This window comes from Thermobia domestica, chromosome 1 (genome assembly GCF_964235325.1).
Source record: "Thermobia domestica chromosome 1, izTheDome1.hap1.1, whole genome shotgun sequence".
Taxonomy (NCBI): domain Eukaryota; kingdom Metazoa; phylum Arthropoda; class Insecta; order Zygentoma; family Lepismatidae; genus Thermobia; species Thermobia domestica.
The window spans coordinates 385,202,491-385,224,224 of record NC_137454.1 but is presented as its reverse complement, the minus strand read 5'-3'; the positions used below and the strand labels follow the sequence as shown (position 1 = coordinate 385,224,224).

Sequence of the window (21,734 nt, the reverse complement as noted above, 5' to 3'; positions counted from 1 at the left end):
TTTGATGTTTGTAATTTTTATATATTTTTATGTTTATATATTTTTTGTTTGTAATTTTTCTATATGTGCCTATAACAGCATTTGCGCCTCCCCCCCAAACACACATCCTGGCTACGCTACTGCTTCAAGACACACCTGTTTTTTCTCCATACGAAACTACAAATATGACAGATTGAATTCTCATACACCCCATTTCTTTCAAAGAAGTCGCCATTACCTGGTCAAAGACTTATTTCCGCCACGATTCATATTAACCAAAATAAATTCATTTTTCGGAAGCGGAACTTTCACTTTCCGGATTTCGGAAAATTATGAAATTCAGTTAAACTCCGGAATTGAGAAAAATTCCGGATTTCGAAAAAAATCCGGATTGTTCCGAATTCCGGAATGTAAACGAAATCAGAAATTTCTAAATTCCGGATTTTCCGAATTCCGAATTATTCCAAGATCGGAATTTTCCGAATTCCAGAATTATTCCAAAATCGGAATTTTCCGAATTCCAGAATTTGTCCGGTTTTACTTTCGGGAGTCTCGAAAGTAATAATTCCGGAATTGGCTATCTCTAGTTTATACACAACCTCTCTGTCTACAAACAAACAAGTAATGCAAAGCATTTTGTATCCTGCAATACGTCATGTATTAAAATCCGACAGCAGTTTCAGTATCTTTCCTGAAATTGAATGTATCTAGTTACTGGAAGCTGAGGTATGAAGAATTGTATTGTGTCTTATCTTTTTGTGTCTTATACAACCCTGCAAACCACTGAATATCTAAACGGCTTTCGTTAAATCCAAGTTGTAGTACTCACAGTTACATCCATTTGTGTCTGTATGATCGTGTTACTAATGCTTACTATATAACAGCGTTTAAGTCGTTCTCTACTCTCCCGTAAAGAGTGATACGATCTACTACAGAATAAAGAACCAATTATCAATTTAACCAAGTTGTTGTATTACTACTCCGCCTCTGTCAACTCTGGTCGATCTCGTTGACTCAACATATTTGCTTTTTTATACCCCTTTCTTCGTTTACTGAACTAAACAGTAACTATTCTGAAATATACTACTGCGCATGCCTCGTAGATAATTATTTCTGATGCCAATAGTTTCCGTTTTGTCCAAGGAATGTTCTTTTTCTTATTCCCAGCATGACCTTTTATTACATTAGGCCTATATGAAGAGCATGTAGGTCTAAATATTTCATGTATTACATAGAATGTAGGTTTAACTCTTCCAGGAAAGAAGAAACATGTGATCATAGTATACAACCCTCAGAAGTGATAGCTGGCAATACAGTGGTCGTAATCCCTAACGACACAGAGAGTGAGCAGTGCTCCGCCGGCTGGTCTAGTGGCTAGCACGTGCGCCTTTGGTGCATGGTGTCCCGGGTTCGATTCCCGGTGGGAGAGCATCTATGATTTTTAACTGTCCTCGATGTTTCTGTGTTCGTGTCCCTGTCGTTATAAGTTATTAGAAAAAGCAAGTTAAACGAGTGAAGCAAATAAAATTAGCAATAAGTAAGTTACTAAAACACATTTGGTGAGTCAGTTAAAAAAAAAAAGTGGACACTGAACTGACTGTTCGCGCCGTCCATGCGAGTTCGAATCTATCTCGGCTTTATTTTTTTATCCATTTGAGAGAAAGTATTGTTTCTTTTCGCTAAGGTTGTCTCTTTTCGTATTTTCGCCGTCGTTCGCAATTAAAGTAACTGGCTATTCTTATTCTTTCTATGAATGATGGATCTTCTCTTTGGCTTCACGTGAAACATGCACACGTAATGAAAAGACGCTGTCGATAATAATAATAATAATAATAATAATAATAATAATAATAATAATAATAATAATAATAATAATAATAATAATAATAATAATAATAATAATAATAATAATAATATGACATATTACTAGCTAACTCGTGTGTGTATTTCGACAATATAATTTTATATTATTATGTGGAAATAAGTAAGGCTGGCTGGCGCCCGCCCCCCTAATTTTTTCGATGCGCCTTATGGGTCCACGGTGTCCAACGTTGGTCCCATCTCACTATCACCTCCTGTTCTCTCGATATAAGTTATCGACATTTTGCCTAAAGAGGGCTCTGCTTGGCTCCATGACTACCCACGGCAATGACTCTTCGTTCATTTTTCATTGAAATCGCTTATTTTTCTGAGTACTATGAGTGCATACTGTCCAACGTTGCTCCCATCACTCAACAGTTTCCCGTTCTTTCGATATAAATTGCTAATATTTTGTTTGTAAGGGAGATATGGCGTTACAATCATTACGTTTGAAGAAGAATTGAGGAAGATATTGCCTTGCCACAAACAACACCTATTATTATTATTATTATTATTATTATTATTATTATTATTATTATTATTATTATTATTATTATTATTATTATTATTATTATTATTATTGTTTTACTTACCACTAATGTTGCCTACCTTTATTTGCAATGCAATGTGTTACTAAAAAGCAAATCAAATAACACTCCTCGCCATTCACGCTCTCTCTGTGTTAGAGGAAAGCACATTTATTATATGATTCTTTCAAATAACATGTTTCACAAGTTACTTCACTTTCAATGTGTAATTTCATATCATCACTAGCAATCATCTTATCATCACTACGAAAATAACCCCCTCCTGCAAAAAAAAAAAAAAAAAAAAACCCTGACCGTAGCGAAAAGGGCGTGAACATTCTTTATGCGATTAATCGGGTCCAATATTTCAATAAGTCTCTGCACACAAATATTTCAGTAAAAGAGGAAAAGTTATTCAAACATTCTGAATACCCATTTATGGGCGAAATTTGGTTCCCTTGGAAGTTTTTACGAGTTTAAAGGGCCGCCATTTTGAACATTTTCGTCTGATTATTCTGGTTAACGAACTGAAGATATTTCAACAATTAACGTTTGTGCCAAGTTTCATCTCAATCCGCTGAAAATTAGGGTTGTTACGGCATTCACAAATAGCGTTATATATAAACAGATAGATAGATAAACAGACACACAGAGGGAGAGAGAAAAAGTGTTTTGCTCCCTTCTCGCACCTGTGGTGCGTCAGAGCTAAACCGGGCCCCTTTGCAAAACGTATTGACCAGCCTAACCTAAACACAAACCTCTTACTTGCTAACGTAGAAACGTGATCGGGAGGCGTAAGGCATGTAGAAATTGTATTTTTAATAACCATGAGTATGGTCTACTTCCATGTTTTTCTTTTTACTTTTTGCAGCTACATCGGAACGTTCAATTTTTATTCTTTACTAATTGCAAATGGCGTTTACATTCAAAATATGAGGAATTTTGGTGGCATTTGTTCGGATATTTTTCTCTTTTGAAATGAAGAAAAGAATAAAACCAATACGCAAAGACAAAAGTATTATCAGTACTAAACCTTACCAATAATAATTGCTACGAAAGACTAAATACGACCTCTTTTACCATCTCTCATGAGCTGCATGTATTATAAACAAAAATTTTTAAAAATGTCCTCACCGGAGATTCGAACTGGCGACCTTTGCATTTGTAAGCCAGCACCTTAACCACTACACCAAGATCATAGCATGGTGAATGTTTAGTTTTCGGTGTATTTGTTGTATTTGTGTTTTATGTTCCCACTTCAACAATTTTTACTCTTTTTTCTAAGTTCAACAGCTGTGTCTGGCTTTCTCTTTCGGTGTCGTCCTTTATTTACACTATGCACTATTCGTATTCACAGCTTGTGTCCCTCTGCAATGTCTTATTCAGATTTAACTTTTCTTTTTGCCCCTCAGTAAACATTTGATTGATTTAATTCTCATACTCTCCACGGATGGAGAGCAGGAATGCCAGACTCGAAAAACAGGTGTACATTTACTTTCCTGACAGATAATACAGATGTGAGGAATAACAAGGAGATTCATGCTCATATATGAATGATGCGCTGTGAAAGAGCGCAGGTTCAGCTAGTTATATGTAATTTACATGATTATTGTTTGATTTAGTTTTGTATTTATATATAAATGACAGTGTCCACTTCATATGCATTGTAATACATATGAGAAAGGGACGAAAATATATACATTGCAATACAATTTCTTCGCAAGATGTGTCCGATCCAATTGGCCTAAAAGCGTTCTCTTCTCTACTATCCGTTTTAAAACATCTTCGTTTGTTACCCTCTCTGTCCATTTCTCTATCCTCCTACAATGCCACATTCGATGCTCTCTAAATATTTCTTCTCTAACTTCCGTAATGTCTAAATCTCTTAACCATAGAGTCCAATACTCCATATATAGCACTTGACCAATTTCTTCCTTAGTCCAATATTAAGGCTGCTAGTTAAGAGTGATCTTTTTTTGTTGAATGCTTCTTTGGCTATTGCAATTCTTGATCTGATCTCTTTGGTGCAGCAAGTGTCTCTTGTCAAAATACTTCCCAGATACTTGAAATTCTCGACCTCTTCAAGTTCTCTTTGTTCTACTCTGACCCGTAAGGGCGCGTTTCCTCGGGATATTCTGATGACTTTCGATGTTGATTTCTATTCCATATAGTTTTCCAGTGTCAGCTATTTTGTCAATCATCTGTAGTTCTTCTTCGGTTCTAGCTATAATAACCGTATCTGCATACCTGATCTTGTTAATAATTTACCCTCTAATCCTGAAATCTTCAATTTCACTTAATGCTTCCTTCATTAAACATTTAATGTAAACGTTGAATAATTGGGGCGACATATTACATCTTTGATTCCTCTTCCCATTTCCACACTATTGATTTCTTCTTCACTTAAGCGCGACTTTATCCATTGCCCTACACACAGGTTGCAAATGAGTCTTCGATCATTCCAGATGACCCATATTTCTTTTTAAGTATTTTCAGAAATTTGATCCAATTGACCCAGTCGAAAGCTTTTTGCCAGTCTATGAAACACAAACACAATTCTTCCTTTACGTCAAGAACTCGCTCTGAAATAATTCTCATGAACATCTCTAGTACATTTTTTTTCTAGAATCCAAATTGACCTTTCTCCAAGATTGCTTCTATCTTACTTTCCAGCCTCCTGTTCAGTATGCGTGCAATAATCTTTCCAATATGAAAAATAAGGCTAATGGTTTTCTAACACAGAGTAGCTGCACTTCTTTACTTGTTTCTTCTTGGATGATGCAACCATTTTAACATCATAAAAATCCTTTGGCCATTCTCCACTCAGATAAATCTTGTTAATAAGTAAAGCTATTACTTTCATTGCGTTGTCTCTTAGTCCCTTGAGCAAATCTGCTGGTATGTCGTCGTCTCCCGTGGCCTTTCTCCTTCGCATGTCTTTGCTTGTACTACTTCACTCTTCAATATACTGGGTCCTTTTTCTTCATCTACCTCTTCCTCTGCTTCGATCGCAATATCTTTGGGGCGGTTCTTCTGATCATATAGATCTTTTATATTCCTCCCAAATTCTAAGGATTGTTTGATGGTAAGTGATTACATGACCTCGTTAATCTTCGATTTCAAATGTGAGTGTACTTTTGTTAGCTTTTCCTCCTAATTCTTGTGCTTTCTGATACATCAAATCATATCTGCCGCGCTGTTGAAGTTCCATTATTTCTCCTTGGCTTTGTCCGTCTCTTTTCTCATTCACCATTCAGTCTTCTGTATTAATAGCCCCTCAATTTTTAATTATATTTAAATCTGAAAAAAATTGCAGACCAGACCATCTTGGACCGAGAATCTTCTTCAAACCATGTACAAACTTTTTGAGCCTTCTGAATATGGCATTAGTTATATTGAAGACGAGTGTCCAGCATAATTATCATGGAGAAATACCAACATCTGGTCACTGGGAGTGTCTAAACAAATATGTTGTTTCATGTTTACATTTATTTGTATGAATAAGGGCAAATCATAGTACAAAAACTACTACACACCAGTAAGGTAATGCTAAAATTTTTGTAGCCACCTCAATCACTATCACGGACACAACGCATACCGTTGTTGAAATTAGAGCATACTTTTGCAATACCGTGCCGTGGAGAGGGCGAGCGGGACGATGGCCTCAGGCGCCGAAGTAAGGGGGCGCAAAATTCAGAAGAAAAAAGGAAAAATTACTTGGAATATATGTATAATGGCGCCGTCGTATACTCTCGCCCCGGACGCTGATTTTTCACGGCACGGCACTATACTTTTGTGCTTCTCCAATCATGATCTCTCCCTATTTTTGTAAACTTTTAAGATAAGTTTTAAGGCCGAATACTTACTTACAACAACATAATTCTTCAACAATATATGAGTTACATTGGCTGCAATCTAATATCCCCAGTAAAATTTGGAGTACGTTATCCCACATCCACTGAGCTCGATGTAGCTGCTAATAGTCGTTGTCCTTCCACTATGTCCACACTAGCTCGATAGGCATTAGATTTGGGGACAACAAATCAACTAGAGCAAACTGGGATTCTCATGAAGTATGGAGACTCGCATTATCCTGCTGCAAGATAGGGTCCTGCAAAGTGTTCAAATGAGGCCGGCGAACTAGATTGGTGAAGTCCAGAACCTGCAACGCACTATCCATACTCTTCTGAATTGAGACCAAGACGATCACGATGTATAACTTGTTGCTCTCACACTAGACTCGTGTGGATTTAGCGAACATACACTAGATTTTCCCGCTTACCTCAACGTTTACGGGAAAACACATACAAGTCACTGTTATCGATGAAGATCGCCTTGCACTGCAATCACCGAAAATGTTCTCTGCGATTAACAGTTTCCCTTCACCTACATCTCAATGAAGAGTACCCGATGCCAGCCCAATGAATTATTGTGCTTTTGAACTTCTGAAACACGGTTTTGCTACTCGTAAGCTACGAAAAGTTTCTGGCCTTTGGAAAGCGTCGCAACAAAAGTGGAATAAAGTACTGCTTCTGCATCTGCAAACAAGTATCCACCATTGAAAAGTGCGCTCAGAGAATTGTCAACAGCGCTGGTGAAACAGAGGACTGCCATTGGTGGATGAACATTCAAAGTCGTCTATATGGGATCAGCTTATGTAGGACATTTTATTTAGAAATCGCATGTTCTGTTCTCATTCTTTTGTCGATGAGTATACGTATTCATTATACAAAATAAATAAATAAATATCGTGGACGATTCTCCCGTTTCCTCCCACCCTCAGCATCGAGCAGAAGCATGCGAGTCGTTAAACTAAACTAAAAATGGAAGTGTTTCTATTATTAAATTATTAACTTCATGTGTACGATTCAGTGACCTAATTTTCTAGCGAAACTACCGTTTATAGTTCTCAAGACCAAAGTACACCCCTTGCTTCTGAAAATCAATATGAAATATAAGGAAATATATGGTATATTTCCAGTCTTACCCACTAAAGAACCTCTAGATTTGTAGTTTTGTTATTTAGAGTTACACTATTAAAAACATTTATACTTTGATTGGCACGTGAGTCTAGTATATAGTTTACTAGAGACGCAGCAAATGCAATAGCAAACTCGAGTCAGCCAACCAGAGCTTTCTAAGTGTAGTAATAATAGAAAGTTATTAAAAGTACATTTCAGAATAATTCGAATAGTGTATGCTACACTTTATCTTAACTGTCTTTCTGTTGATAGATAGTTAACATTTAATGTTATAAAAGTATGTTACATATAGTAGTTAGAATTCATTTAACAACTGAGGAGCATTTGAGGAGTTTTCATTCGAAAGTTTCCTCCACACTTTCACCCAATTCTTCATCTGTCCCAGTACTAACGATCACACACATTGACTTGATTACTATTCAAAATGAGCTGTCTTCTGTTGCAAGGTCCGGGTTTCGTGGGGTCCATTTCGATGGGGGACGGAACTATGTAACTGTACCCATCCACATAACCACGGCTTCACAACTGAAATGATCCACGTGACCTTCAATACAGGGATACCAGACAGTACTCAAAAGCAGTGTTATAGATATCACAACTAAAATTACGTACAATTATATTGTTCTGTGTGTGAATGGGAAAACTTAATGGCACCAACGTTTCATACACTCGTCGCCAAAAGACTAAATGCAATAAACAGTATGACACCTGCAGTAATTTTGGAAAAGTTACTTTCAATGGAAGTTTTCCCTCTTTCTCATTTGGGTTTATTGACATCCCAAAACACACAACAGTGAAAACATGTTTTGAAAGGATGTCTAAAAAATGAGGTTTGCGCGGTGTCTCTCTCTCTTTCTCACTCACTCACTCACACCCACCCACACACAGAGAGAGAGACAGACAGACAGACAGAGGCGAAACACAGCAACAGCGTTGCTTCAATGTGGCCAAGTTCCAAGTTGGATAGGTGGCCAACCTATAGACTATGTGAAAATGCAGGTTCCATGAGAATAAAGCGAAGTCAACAGATTTCGCTGTATTATGCAAAAAGTATGGGCTAATTTCACAGAAGGTAATTAACTACGGTACTGTCATCATGACAGTTGTCCATTGTCCGAATGCGGAGGGATTATGACAAAATAAACCATTGGGTTTTCTTTATGGAAGTCATACAAACTCAGTTTTGACAGTAAACTACAGACCTTATTATGAAGCAAAGGTCCAATAACTGTATCTGATGAATACTTCTTTGTTTGATGCATACCCACCATAGCTAACTTATCTATTCTTAAGGAAAGCATCCCTGTGGTTTTTCACGCCGTACTGCTACGATTTGCTCTACGCTTGTCCTGAACAGGATTATATAGATTCTGCTCACCATATACAGTTTGATGTATCATATTTTTTAAGAAGTTAATATAGAACGCCTACAGATAAGTTTGTATTTGCACACAATAATATAAGGCTAAGGTGAGTTTTCATAATTTTAATGTAGAAAAGCCTTGCTTTATTTCAGTAAAATACAGAGCAATATTTTTCCAAAATTTACCAAAGAGCTCCCTGTTAGCGTACTCGCCATTAGTACAACAAAGCCTAGTAAGAATCCTGGCAACACTACACGTGATTTCAACCTTCACTCAGCTGTAGGCTCTGTCTCACATAGTTCCATATTGTAAAGAGACGTTAAATCCCAAATACACTATGATATTTATCACATGCTAACGTGATTTGAAATCGAATCTACGAAGTGTGTTTGTAAAATAAGATCTCCATTTGTTTTCCACGTAGAAAACACGTTTACTGGCAACAAACGTTACATGGATGGAAAGGCATGACTTTCAGCTATTTTTCTAGTAATCACCGTTGCGATCGATGCATTTTTGCATGCGCTGTGGCATTTTTCGTATACCCTTGTCATAGAATTCTCCCGCCATGTTGCGCAGGTAGTACTCGACCTCGTTTTTCTCATCCTTGTCGTTCTATAAATGCGTTCCACCTAGGTGTGCTTTCAACTCAGCAAACAGACGAAAATCACTAGGTACTAAGTCTGGGCTGTATGGGGGAGGATCTCCCATCCGAATTGGGCCAGGAAACCGCTGCTGCAGGGCACTATGGGGACGACTATTGTCACGATGAAAACACTCCCTTCGTCAGCATTCCCCTCCTTCGATTTTGAATGGTACGACTTTTTTTTTAAGTCTCACATCAGCGATCAGCATTTATTGTTGTACCCGTAGGCATAAACTCGCATGATACACCTTTTCTCTTCCAGAACACACTGGCCATTACTTTGCCGACAGACACTGTTTGTTTAAACTTTCGCGACTTCGGCGAATTCGAATGCCGCCAATGACGCGACTTTTCCTTAGTTTCAGGTGTCGTGTACTGCACTCAGGTTTCGTCACCCGCGACAATTGATTCGGAAAATTCCTTGCACTGTTCTGCATTGCGCTTCAGGAATCCGCGTGCTGCTTCAACACGTTGCTGTTTTTGGTCTTCGGTGAGCATTTTAGGAACTCACCTTGCACACACCTTGTTCGGTCAAAATCATGTGAATCGTACTCTTACTAATTCAGAGATCCGTTCGCAAGTTAAACACCGATCTTCAAGCATTGCTTGCTCCACTTTTGCAACTGTTTCGGTTACTGCCGACCAGAACGCTGTTCATCATTGATGTCTGTACGTCCGTCGTTGAACTCTCTCACCCTTACTTTCGCACGTTCTTGATGTCCATATAATCTGGCCCATACACTTCGGTCAATCGGGGTAGTGCTCTTGGTTCTCAAAAACGGATCACTGCACGCAAGCCGCACCTGGCGGGAGAAGTAAGTTGAGTTGAGTTGATTTTGACTTTAACGTCCCTTTCAGCAGCGAGGCTATATGGGACCTACTGATTAATGTGGTCCGAACCACATAACTCCCGCCGCGAATCGAACTCGGGTCTCCCACGCAAAAGGTGTATATGCTAACCGCTTAGCCACGAAGGAGCTCGGCGGGAGAAGCGAAAGGGAGCTCCATCGCGAATGGCTGCCCACTCCAAACTGAACATCGCAGCGAGCTGTTTGGTGGTGATGATAAAGGGAGTAGCCACGCTACACGCCAGTGTTGCCAGATCTCGCATCAAAGCGTTTCTCACGGCTCCAGAGTCTTGGAGACTTTATTTTACGGACACGCTTCGTACAACACTCTAAAACACGTAATAACACAAGTTTAAATATACTACTGTAACTCTCAAAAAATTACTTAAAATAACTGAAAAGTAATTTATGAAACAATATTTTTATTATTTAAGAAATATGATACATTACGTGAATACCCTAATATGTGCACTTTCTTACAAAAGAATATTCACAAGGCATAAAGTTAGTGAACTTTTTTTAATCATCATTATCGGAAGAAAGATACAGATCCTTTGGTTATATTTCATAAGTGTATTTTGAGGTATCAACAGAAATATTAGATTTAGCAGAGAAACGGGAAGTACACTCATGTTGATAATTTACAAAAGAAATACGTTTCGGTGATTAGTGAAGCTAAAAAGCAAACCGGAATGTGTACTTTTCGTGCGTCCTGTCAATACTACCCAGCTCACGTGACACATAACTTATCAGTCCTTAAAAGAAAGCAACGAAGGCAGAGAGAAGAAGCAGTGTTCAAATGGCCAGTCCGAACACAGAAACAATGCAATACATAGTCTTATTCTCCCAACGAACGGTGCAGCTGCCGTCAGTGCTGTTGTCCCAGTAACAGGAACTTGCCGTGTGAAGACCGGCGCCATTTTTCTGCATAATGGTGCACGTCACTGCAAAGAAAGAAAGAAAAAGAAAAAAAATAATATTTTTGGGGAAAATGGTTCCAAATAACTTCCTAACTTAAATTGCTGATGGTTACCATTTATCAACCGAATTTCTTTCAAAAGTAGCTTCAATTCAAATATAAGACGTTTCCTGTCATCAAAAACACATACACCAGATTTTTTTCTCACCCGCTTTTATGTGTGTTCGGGAATTTCTTCGGAGGAGGATGGCTGATAAATAACTCCCTATTTTTAGAAGCTTATGTAGAGTTTTACAAAATAATTTTGAAAAATTTTAAATATTTTTTCCCTGATTTCTAAGTGCCAGACCAACAATTTTCCCTGGACCGCGGCACGTAATAAGAAATGAAATGAAATCTTTGAGTTTTACGTCCCACGCTTATGCCGGTTAGGCTAAAGGAGACGTTGATCATGAGAAATGAATGAAATGGTGGAACGAAGAATGTGGGAGGAAAATGGAGAACCCTGGGAAAACCCACGCACACGGTATTTGTCCAACACAAAGTCATTTGGCGAGAGCTGGGATCGAACCAGGGACCACACGCAGCAGAGGTGAACGCTGTACCACTGAGTCACCGCCGCCCGGCACTTAATAAGATAAAGGTCCACTCATTAAAAAGATCTGAAAGAGATAAATAAATGCAAACTAACCAAAGAATTGCTATTTGAGCTACTGAATAAATTTTATGACATCTTTAAGATAATACATATCAATGGAACATACGTATATACACCAGGGCAGTCAAAAAAGTTCTCGGAATGCTGTTGTAGTTTTGGCATTTGTGATGCAATTACAGTGAATCTTGTGGAATGCAGTCCTTAGGTTGCCTAATTATGAACTTGGCAAGTGTGAACAGGTCATAATAGGCAGTGTACGAGAAGTGGAGCTGAAACGCGCAAACAACAATTTCATGTGCAAATTGGGGAAAATCTGATTCAGAGCGTTTGATAGCCTTAAAACAGTTTACGGTGATAATGCTTTAAGGAAAAACTGGCCTCAAAGGTACTTGTTTTGCCACTGTAGAAGACAATCAAAACCAACGTGACGGCTGAACTCCGAAGATACCAAAACAGGGCTTTCGTCTATGTTTCCAGTAATGGAAGGAGTAGTGGAGTAAGTATGTGTGTGTTTCGAAAATGACCACTTTGAAAGCGATTAAGTACATGTAAATAAATGAAATCTTTGAATTTTACGTCCTACAGTTAGGAATGAAGTGGAATGAAGAAAGTGGGAGGAAACGGGAGAACCCCGAGGAAACCCACGCACACGGTGTTTGTCCACCACAAAGCCAACACGGCGCGAAAGAAAGCATACGAATATAGTGTATTATTCGTTTATAGTAGGTGTATAGTGTATAGCAGGTTTTGAATCAGGAATCCCATGCACCAGAGGTGAACGCTCTACCACTCAGGGGCGGATCCAGGACCGACTTCTGGGAGGGGGCGGTGGGTTGTCATACTGCTACTTTTAAGGGCTCCAAACTTTCGGATGGGTTTTACTTATATATATAAAATAAGAAAGTTTCTTCTTCTGGGGGGGGGGGGCGATCGCCCCTGCGACCACTGAGCCACCGCGGCCCCCGATTAAGTAAATGTGTACTTGTGTATTGTGGGAATAAAGAGCTGCCACAAAATTACGACAACTTTCTGACTGGCCCTCGTATATTAAAGAAATTGGCCACTCCCAGAAAGTAGCTGTAACATTGCGATTTTCAGAAAAGTTTGAAGATAATGCTTCAGTCAATTGTAAAGAAAATGAGACGGTCTCTTAGAAAATGTACTAAATAAATAAATAAATAATAATAATAATAAAAAAAACACAATTAATTACTTTAGTGAGGTGTTTTAATTTCTCTCCAAATTCCACAGAAAGAGAATAATGAAAGAATGCTTTATTTTTGTATATGAAAGTACTTAAAAGTGTAGCATAATAAAGATTTGCAGGGAGATGATATTATAGCTGGCTATGCCAATTCTCTAATCTCCATATTTTTTTGTTCATTTTTTAAAAATTATTATTTACGCCTATGTTACGGATACAAAAACTACATTGTACAAAACGTTAAAATGGAAAAAAACAAAGATAAATGACATCACATACCGGTAATGGCTAAGTAGCATTACATGAAACCTACTGACGTAATTATTTTCATGTAATATATGTATATATATATTGTAATACACGAAAGGACCCGAAGAGAACAAATAAAAGCGCAACCACGGAGGGACCTGGCCAGGAGCGGATCCAGGAGGGGCGATGGCCCCCCCAGAAGAGGAAACTTTCTTATTTTATATATATAAATAAAACCCACCCCAAAGTTTGGAGCCCTTAAAAGTAGCAGTATGACAACCCCCCCCCCCCCCAGAAGTCGGTCCTGGATCCGCCCCTGGACCTGGCATCAGTCAACCAACTGATCAACTAACCATCACCTGCTCTGAGGTCGCATTGGACTAGGAGTACACCTTTCCCTATGTCGCACTGGACTAGGGATCCCAACTATAACTGAAAACCTTGCGAGGCTGCTTTGAGCTGAGGGGGTTATCCACTATCTCACCTATAAACCTTGCCAATGTTCTGGATGCTGCCATGAGCGGAAGGGGCACCCGGCAAAACATCAATATCCCTTCTTCTAATCATTAAAAACTACTTACTCTTTATAATCAAAAACATTTATAATTAAAACTATAATAAAACTGGTGAAGAAAAAAACTTGCCCAAACCATCATTTAATCTCTACCTATAAACTCACTGCGATCTATATCGTACAAAATTTTACATGATATTACTAAGAAACAATTACCCAGATTGACTGTTTTAGATTTATTTTATTTGCATCTTTGAGCTTGCGTATTTAAATTATCGTCTTATCTCAACAAATAAGCAAAACGGAAAAAAAGCAATATCATTTCCTAAGTAAAAATCACCAATTTTCCGTGATTTCCAGTTAAGTATCATCTTGTCTGACATTTTTATATCATTTCGTTTTCCCTGAATTTCCCAGCATTTTCCTGATTTCAAGTTAGTAGCAAATGCAGTTCCAAATAGCAGGTGCTAAGTTCCACATTTTATGTAACTTTCTTCTGTTTACGAAATAGTTCAAATAAACACAAAAAATTGCTTAGAAACAAATATTTATAGAAATTACAATACTAGAATATGCTTGTCGTTTGAAATCTAATGGAATTTTACTGTTTCCAGGTATCTTTTCCTTTGAATTTCATGACGCTGCTTTTGAATAGAAAAAGTTCTCAGCAGCCTTAGTGAATGAAAAACTCCCAGTGAATGAAATATAGGAGGCGAACAAACTGATTCCGGAGAGGAACGAACGAACAATCTTCAGATAAAATAGTTTCATTTTGTATTTTTACACGTTCCATAATATATAATGAAATGGAATTATCTATCTTATTTGTAACTTTGTAAAATGAATGGATAAGAAAATGACAAGTCGGTCACTTAAAACGTCTACGGTGAAGTTTATCAAAACAGGGGCTAAAGTAAGTACAAACATATTAATATTATGAGGTTATTATGTAATACGTAATAAATTGGACCAGCACTTGTTGAGTGTTTTGCTTTTTCATAAATCGAAACTAATATTTAGGTTCAGCCAACCCTCTTCCACCTAAGTTCCCTGATTCTCCATGATAGAAAAGAAATATATCAATGCTGTGTTTTTACTTTTCCTCTGATGTTATTGGGTTTGATGGTCTATACTATCCCATCTCCCTCAAGATTTCCTCTGTCCAGGTTTAATGTTGAATTCTTTTTTTTATGCAGTGGAATTCAAGGTTTAATCCTGGATTCTTGTTTCTTCTGTAGTAGAATTCAAGGTTTAATGTTGGATTTTTGTTTCTTACATGGTGGAATACAAGGTTTAATGCTGGATTCTTGTTTCTTACATAGTAAGATTCGAAAACATTTTTATCTACGAGTAAAGAACTTCTATATAGAGTTTTCCCAACATTTTAAATTTGTGCCTCAGTGAACAATTTTGTGTGCAAATAGTGAAAGTGTGAGTTTTCATTAATTTTACACGGCTACAAAGAAGGTGTTTAATTTCGTTTTATCAACTTAAAGTACGAGGGTATCAAACAGTAAATATAGATGCGCACGTCACAACAAGTTTATTGTTTTGTTAGAAACCGACTGCTTCCAAGGGTAGGAAAAAAAGTATTTTAACGCAAGACCGAAGCTCTGATTTTATTCATTAGAGAAATCGAACAAAATTGTAGTGACTAACAGAGACCAGCTAAAATATTACATAGCCCTACATATAATTGATGGAAAATATTTTATGAAATTACTATGAAGAAAGAGTTTCAAAAAACTTAATTCTGCTTTGTCGATTGTCGTTTTCGAGTTCTCATTATCAAAAATTAGGTTAAATAAAAATTGCTGTTGAACCCAACTTTATTTACATGCTAAATGGCGAGTTACTCACATTTATGCAATTAATATAATTTGGTACATCTTACGTTGAAAATCACGGTGTCTGATCAACACCTTTCATAACAAGTCAAAGCAGATTTAATGTAAAATGAATTACGAAACAATACTGAACAATCGATTACATCACCTTAGTTTAACGACAACCGAACGTGAGATATTGCAAAATATCAACTTGGATGATCTAAAACATAATTTTTCTACATCAAAATATATAAAAGACACTATAATGTTCTAATTATATATCATTATTATTATTATTATTATTATTGCTGTTTTCAATATATACTTCAAATATACTTCAAAATATAATTCAGTATCAACTTAGGTTCATTCAATCAGCACTAAAGAAAATGGCAGAGAACCATTGAAACCGTCTGCTTCTATTTCATTCAATGGATGCTTAGGTGAGTTTGTCCTGCAATTATTTAATACGTATACTATTGTGCTACTAAAATAGCATTGAATATGAAATAGCAATTATGCAGAGAATCTATCTTTTTCTAATTTCTTCCCTCCCAAAAACAGAGATACTTCAGAAGAAAGGGGAGGAAAGCGAGAAGAGGCACTTTCCATTCCACGTGACTAGCTCAGGTCACATAGATCATTCGGTCAAACACTCTCCTGCGCTAAAAAAACAATTGGTTGCATATTTGAGCAAACAGTACAAACAACAATCAAATGTATGGTGAAAAAATGCAATTATGAAAATAAACAATAAATGAGTGTAAGGGTTAATTACTTCGTGGGGGCCGCGGTGGCTCAGTGGTAGAGCGTTCACCTCTGGTGCGTGGGGTCGCGGGTTCAAACCCTGCTCCTCCCAAGTGAACCTTGTGGTGGACAAACACCGTGTGCGTGAATTTTCTCGGAGTTCTCCCGTTTCCTCCCACTTTCTTCATTCCATCATTTCATTCATTACTCATCATCACCGTCTCCTTTAGCCTAGCCGGCATAATAGTGGGACGTAAAAATTTTATTTCATTTTTTTAAAATTACTTCATGATACGGAGTTCTATATAGTCTCCAAGAAAAATGTGCATCTGCCTACATGATTCCTCTCCTTAAACACTTGCCAATCGGAGTACAATTTACTGGACCTTGAATAGTACCATGCTTCCTTCAAACTAGACATATACGTATTCAGACAATTGTCATTTTGAAATTTTTAACACTTTTACTGCATTAAACAGAAGCATATTAATTCCTCACCTATATATTTGAAAGGTTTCTGAAGTTTCGTTAATGCTGTTAAGCAAGCTTCAACTACTGTCGACGTCCACTGATTTACTTTACTATTCGTATACGCGTTGCCACCGATCGAATTCTCTATTGCTTCCTTGATTATCGTGCTCACTTCATCCACAATGAACTGAGTCTGGAAAGGAAAGCCAAAGTAATTTTAAATAACATACCAAAACAGATTGTTCTAATATTTTAATTTATATAATGCAGAACTACTTATTTTTAATTGTTCTCTACTATGTGCACTGCTGTAACATCATTAATCTAACATTTAGATCGGGTATTGTGAGCAACCAAATAAGAGGTATTCTGTTTTGCACATGTAAAATTACTCTAAATGAAATTGTTTTTTGCATTACATTAACTTTTAATGTTATAATTTAATTATAAACAAGTAGTAATAAATACAGAAAATAACTAATTTTATATCACACCAATTCTTCTATGAGTCCAAACTCAAGCCGTATACAAATAAATAAATTAAAAAAAAAAGAAAGAAAGAAAAGAAAAAAAACCGACTGGACTGAGAATGGAACCTGAATCAACCGTTTACCGTACGAAGCATTAACTGCTATGCTGTCCAGTTCGCTCTCTAAACACCTAGAATATATATATAGAAAGCGAGATTGTTAGTATTTCAACACGGAAGCTCTGGCTGCTCGGGAAGCGTACTCGATAAGGTATCGTAGTGAGCCAGTTTCCTACCCACAGACTAGGTTGTCAAATTAACTGTGACGATCCCCGACTCAAAAATAGGGAACCACACAAATCTAAAGAAAATTGTCTATGGGAAGATAGATATGGAGAACTACTTTGACTTTCGGTATTCGAACCTATAAAATTACGAAAACCAAGCTACCTTCAAAGCCCTTCAAATAATTAGGACACGGTCCCTTTCAAGCGTAACGGATTTCTATTTTAAATTAAACACCAGCCCAAATTTAGACTGAAGTCTGACAAACGTGATGGGGAGTGAGAGTGGAACGACATATCGAAGATAAAAGGAAAGACAAGGGAAAAAAATTGAATACTCGAAGACAAGAATATGTGTAAAAGCGATTCCAAACCAATATTTCTTTTAATATCTCTAAACACCAAGTCCTTGTCTTGCTTGTTCAAAGTAATGATCATAAAAAGTAGTGATCATAATAATGATTTACTATTACGGTCTAACTATATCCTTTGTAATTTACTATTAGATAGATAGTGTACATTACAAATAAACTTATCGATTATAGTACAATAAAGATTTATTTATTTTATTTGTCTCCATACTTCTCTTAATAAACAATAATAATTGTATTAACTAACATTCTAAATAAAGGATAATAACTTGATGTTATAAACATTTTCTTTCACTTTTTAGAATAATGATTTTGAAAGTTATTTAAAAAAAGTTTATTCTGCCAAATTAGTCACCAGAAGGACCAGAAACATTCCTTCTTGGAACAATTAAATCGCACTATCACTGAACTATGGATGCATCCACACACTTCAGTTAGTCTCCAGTCTACCGGTATCATTAATAAATTTACTATGATACAAACGGATGTATGTTATTTACAAATAACGGTTTAGATTTATTCATGTAGTCACTGGATGTGAATTACCGTAAGAAAATTTTCTTATGAAATCTGTGAAAGTAATTTCCCGTTGTCATTACTATCTGTTCAAGGCACAGTAATTATACAGACAAGATTTTAGCTTCTAAACTCAAAGCATACGTAATAACTTCCGTAAGGAAAATGAGTACGAATGCTAAAAGTTATTACGGATGCCACCACGGAGGAAAATACGAAAATGTATACAAAATGACATAATCAACAGCTTAAATCGAAAAATTACTTTCCGATGTTTAGACAAGAACATGGTACTGAAAACAGCTTTTGCACTTAACATTATAACATTGCAAACTAAAGTCAACATTAGTTAACTGTCCCTAAGCATATTGTGGTAGTGACCCTGCCTCACTAAACATATTTAAACCAATCTATAGGGGTAATTTAAAATAACATTTTTTGTCGACACAAATTTGTATCATAATTAAATATTTAAAGAAAACACTGGGAGCAGAAAATTATCGATTTTCCAGCAATATTCGATAATTATAAATAGAAGCATAATCTGAAGGCATTTTACAAAGTGATCACTGAAGTATTTTTCACTATCCATATTTATGTGTATACCCAAACGTGGCTGACGCGCCTGCTTCCTACGGAGACAACCCCTGCACTGGCTCCCCTGCTGCGTTTCCTTTGTAACTCGGTTAGATAGCATATGCTTTCTAGAGACCACATAGCATAAGTTGATTCTTGTTTGTAAGTTTGTCTTATGGACTCTAGTTTTTACACCAAGTTCTATTTTCCCTCACAGTGATAAGGTAATTAGAGTTTGCAGCTATGAACAGCTGAAAGGTACTACTTCTGCGCAGTAATACCATACGGATGCATAAGTAGCTAGTGAAGAATAAAGAAACAAGGGAATTAACAAATATTTGGAAAATACAATTACAATAGAAATAGGAAAATGAAACAGGAGTAATTGTGAGTAAGGTATATTAACATAACCATAAATAATTAGAACAATAACATACAAAACAGCTTTATGTTTCTCCGATCAGGGGGGACTATCAGCAGAACCTTAGCCGAAAATACAAATCCTACTACTAAAAGTTCTTTGAAATTGTGATATTTCTCTGACGATTAGTCTTCTCTAATGTGCGCAACACTTTTCGTAAATGGAATTTTTTCCTCGAAATGAAAACACTCGGGAACTATTCATCTAACATAGGAAATTAAACAGAATAACAGAAACTACAATTTTGTTCTTATCCCATCCCGTCAATGTCAATCCTATCTTGATCTAGGAGTTCTTTTATGATTGCAGAAAATTGCGTTCTCCATACTTTACAGGTCTCTAATTGGAAAACATCAATAAGCTGAAAATTTACCGATTTTCCTACCTCAAGTGGTATTTTATGAAAACCAAATATAAATAAAATCAGTATTTATTTAGAACTTGTTCATCCGCCTGGTTTTCGACCAAAAAAACGTAATAACAACTACGAAAATTTAAAAATTATAAATTTTTAGAACCGCTTGAGAAGGGTAGCGTAGGGTCGAGCTAGCTTAGGGTTAGGGAAGTTTAAACCCAATTTCTCGTCTCTGCGTAAGGATATCAATCAGGGCATCTCTTCACATCTGCACCCATGCTCAAAATACAAGGGCTCGTTACTTTCCCTCAACCTAACCATCCGGTAACCTTGTGGGAAGTAGTTCCATGTTTATAACCGGTTATAAAAAATAATAAATATATAAAAACTTGAACGACTTCCGCTGTTCTTACATATTATCAAGCACGCAAACGAAGAAATTATAAATTCTAGTAAGTTTTCAAATTCTGCTAGAAACGTATTGCCAAATTTGGAACTTAACCCTAAAATCAGAGGGGGGTCAGGTTTTTGATCTGTTGACACTGAATAATCCAACAGTTTCCATGGCTTAAGTTTAGAGTTGCCCCTCTAGTTCCATACTTACAAAAAAGCAGTAAAAACGTGCAGTGCGGTAGTAGTATACGGATTCATATTATAAGTAGTAGTAGGAGTAGGAAAGGTTAGAAGCCCCGCAGGAATTCGCTGGGTCTGTTCTCGACATCAAATGGGCATACCGCTGATTGAATTCGAAGCCTTGAACTGTGTGTGTAACTCATTTAAGCAGTGCTCGTTCATTTCTTAATATTATCTAAATTAAAAGAGAAAAATTGTAATTACGCTAATTGGCAGTAATGGAACACGGGTTAAATTTAGAGTTGCCCCCTCCGTTTTTTATAAAAAAATAGGAAAATTTACAGAAGAAATGAAGTAAGAAATGATGATTTGGAGTTTTTATGTGATGTTTAGCTGTGTAAATTTGGCAGCAAAGTTATGTTTAATACGAGTAAAGATTGTGGAAGTGGGATTGCAAGACGCGGAAGGTTCAATCAGCAGTATGCCCATTTTATGTCGAGAACAGAACCCACCGAATCGCTGCGGGGCTTCTAACCGTTCCTACTCCTATTACTACTTATACTATGGATCCGTATACTACTACCGCACTGCACGTTTTAATGTTTTTACTGCTTTTTTGTAGGTATGAAACTGGAGGGGCAACTCTAAACTTAAGCCAAATCTACTTATACACTTCTCCTAATAAGAACTTAGACTGACTTTGAGAGTCAAATTCTGGAGAAAATAATCTAGATCCTTATGTCCAGGCCAACAATTAGTTCCCGATGCATTTATTCTTTAACGTAAAGATCTAGGTCCGGTAACTAACGAGGACCCTTACAGTAAACGTATTTGTTTCTGAAAGAACAAACAATTCACATAAAACCAAACGGTAAGAATGCACTTTGTGTAAATGCATAGGAATAGGAACCACACCTAAACGAGCCCTGCGTGGCTTCTAACCCCCTTCGCTCGCTCAGCTGTTTTGTGGAGTAAATAACACTCAAAATATTATATTTGCAAGATTGGGGAAAAAATTAAAGATTCCCAAAATCACTTGTTCTGCACAAAGTGCACTCTTGTGAACCGAACATATCGTGTCTGTCACTATAAGAAGTCCACAGAATATGTTATTATACTGACAGATGAAAAATAGTAAAGTTACGAATTATACTTACTTCCTCTTTATCTTCCTCCATACTTAACGTTTATTTATATCAACAAATTCATAAATATACAAAATTATCAGGCTCGATCTCTCATTCAGCTCTTTCCAGAAACAAACCCTTCACTTTCATCTTTTTCTTCTATTTCAGATTGATAATGTTCAACAAAATCATCATTCTGAACCATAACTAATCAGCTTCTTGGTCATCAAGAGAGCAAATTCCAT

The 21,734-nt window shown here is 36.8% G+C and overlaps 1 protein-coding gene across 1 annotated transcript; it reads right to left on the bottom strand.

The window, feature by feature from the left end:
- Nucleotides 1-10,611: 10,611 nt before the first annotated feature.
- On the bottom strand, nucleotides 10,612-21,685 carry Dlc90F (dynein light chain 90F). Its single transcript, XM_081732049.1, has 3 exons — nucleotides 21,520-21,685; nucleotides 16,825-16,990; nucleotides 10,612-11,150 (listed from the first exon to the last, which is right to left on the bottom strand). The coding sequence occupies exons 1-3, from the start codon at nucleotides 21,538-21,540 to the stop codon at nucleotides 11,002-11,004; spliced, it is 336 nt and encodes a 111-aa protein (XP_081588175.1). The 5' UTR covers nucleotides 21,541-21,685; the 3' UTR covers nucleotides 10,612-11,001.
- Nucleotides 21,686-21,734: the final 49 nt, after the last annotated feature.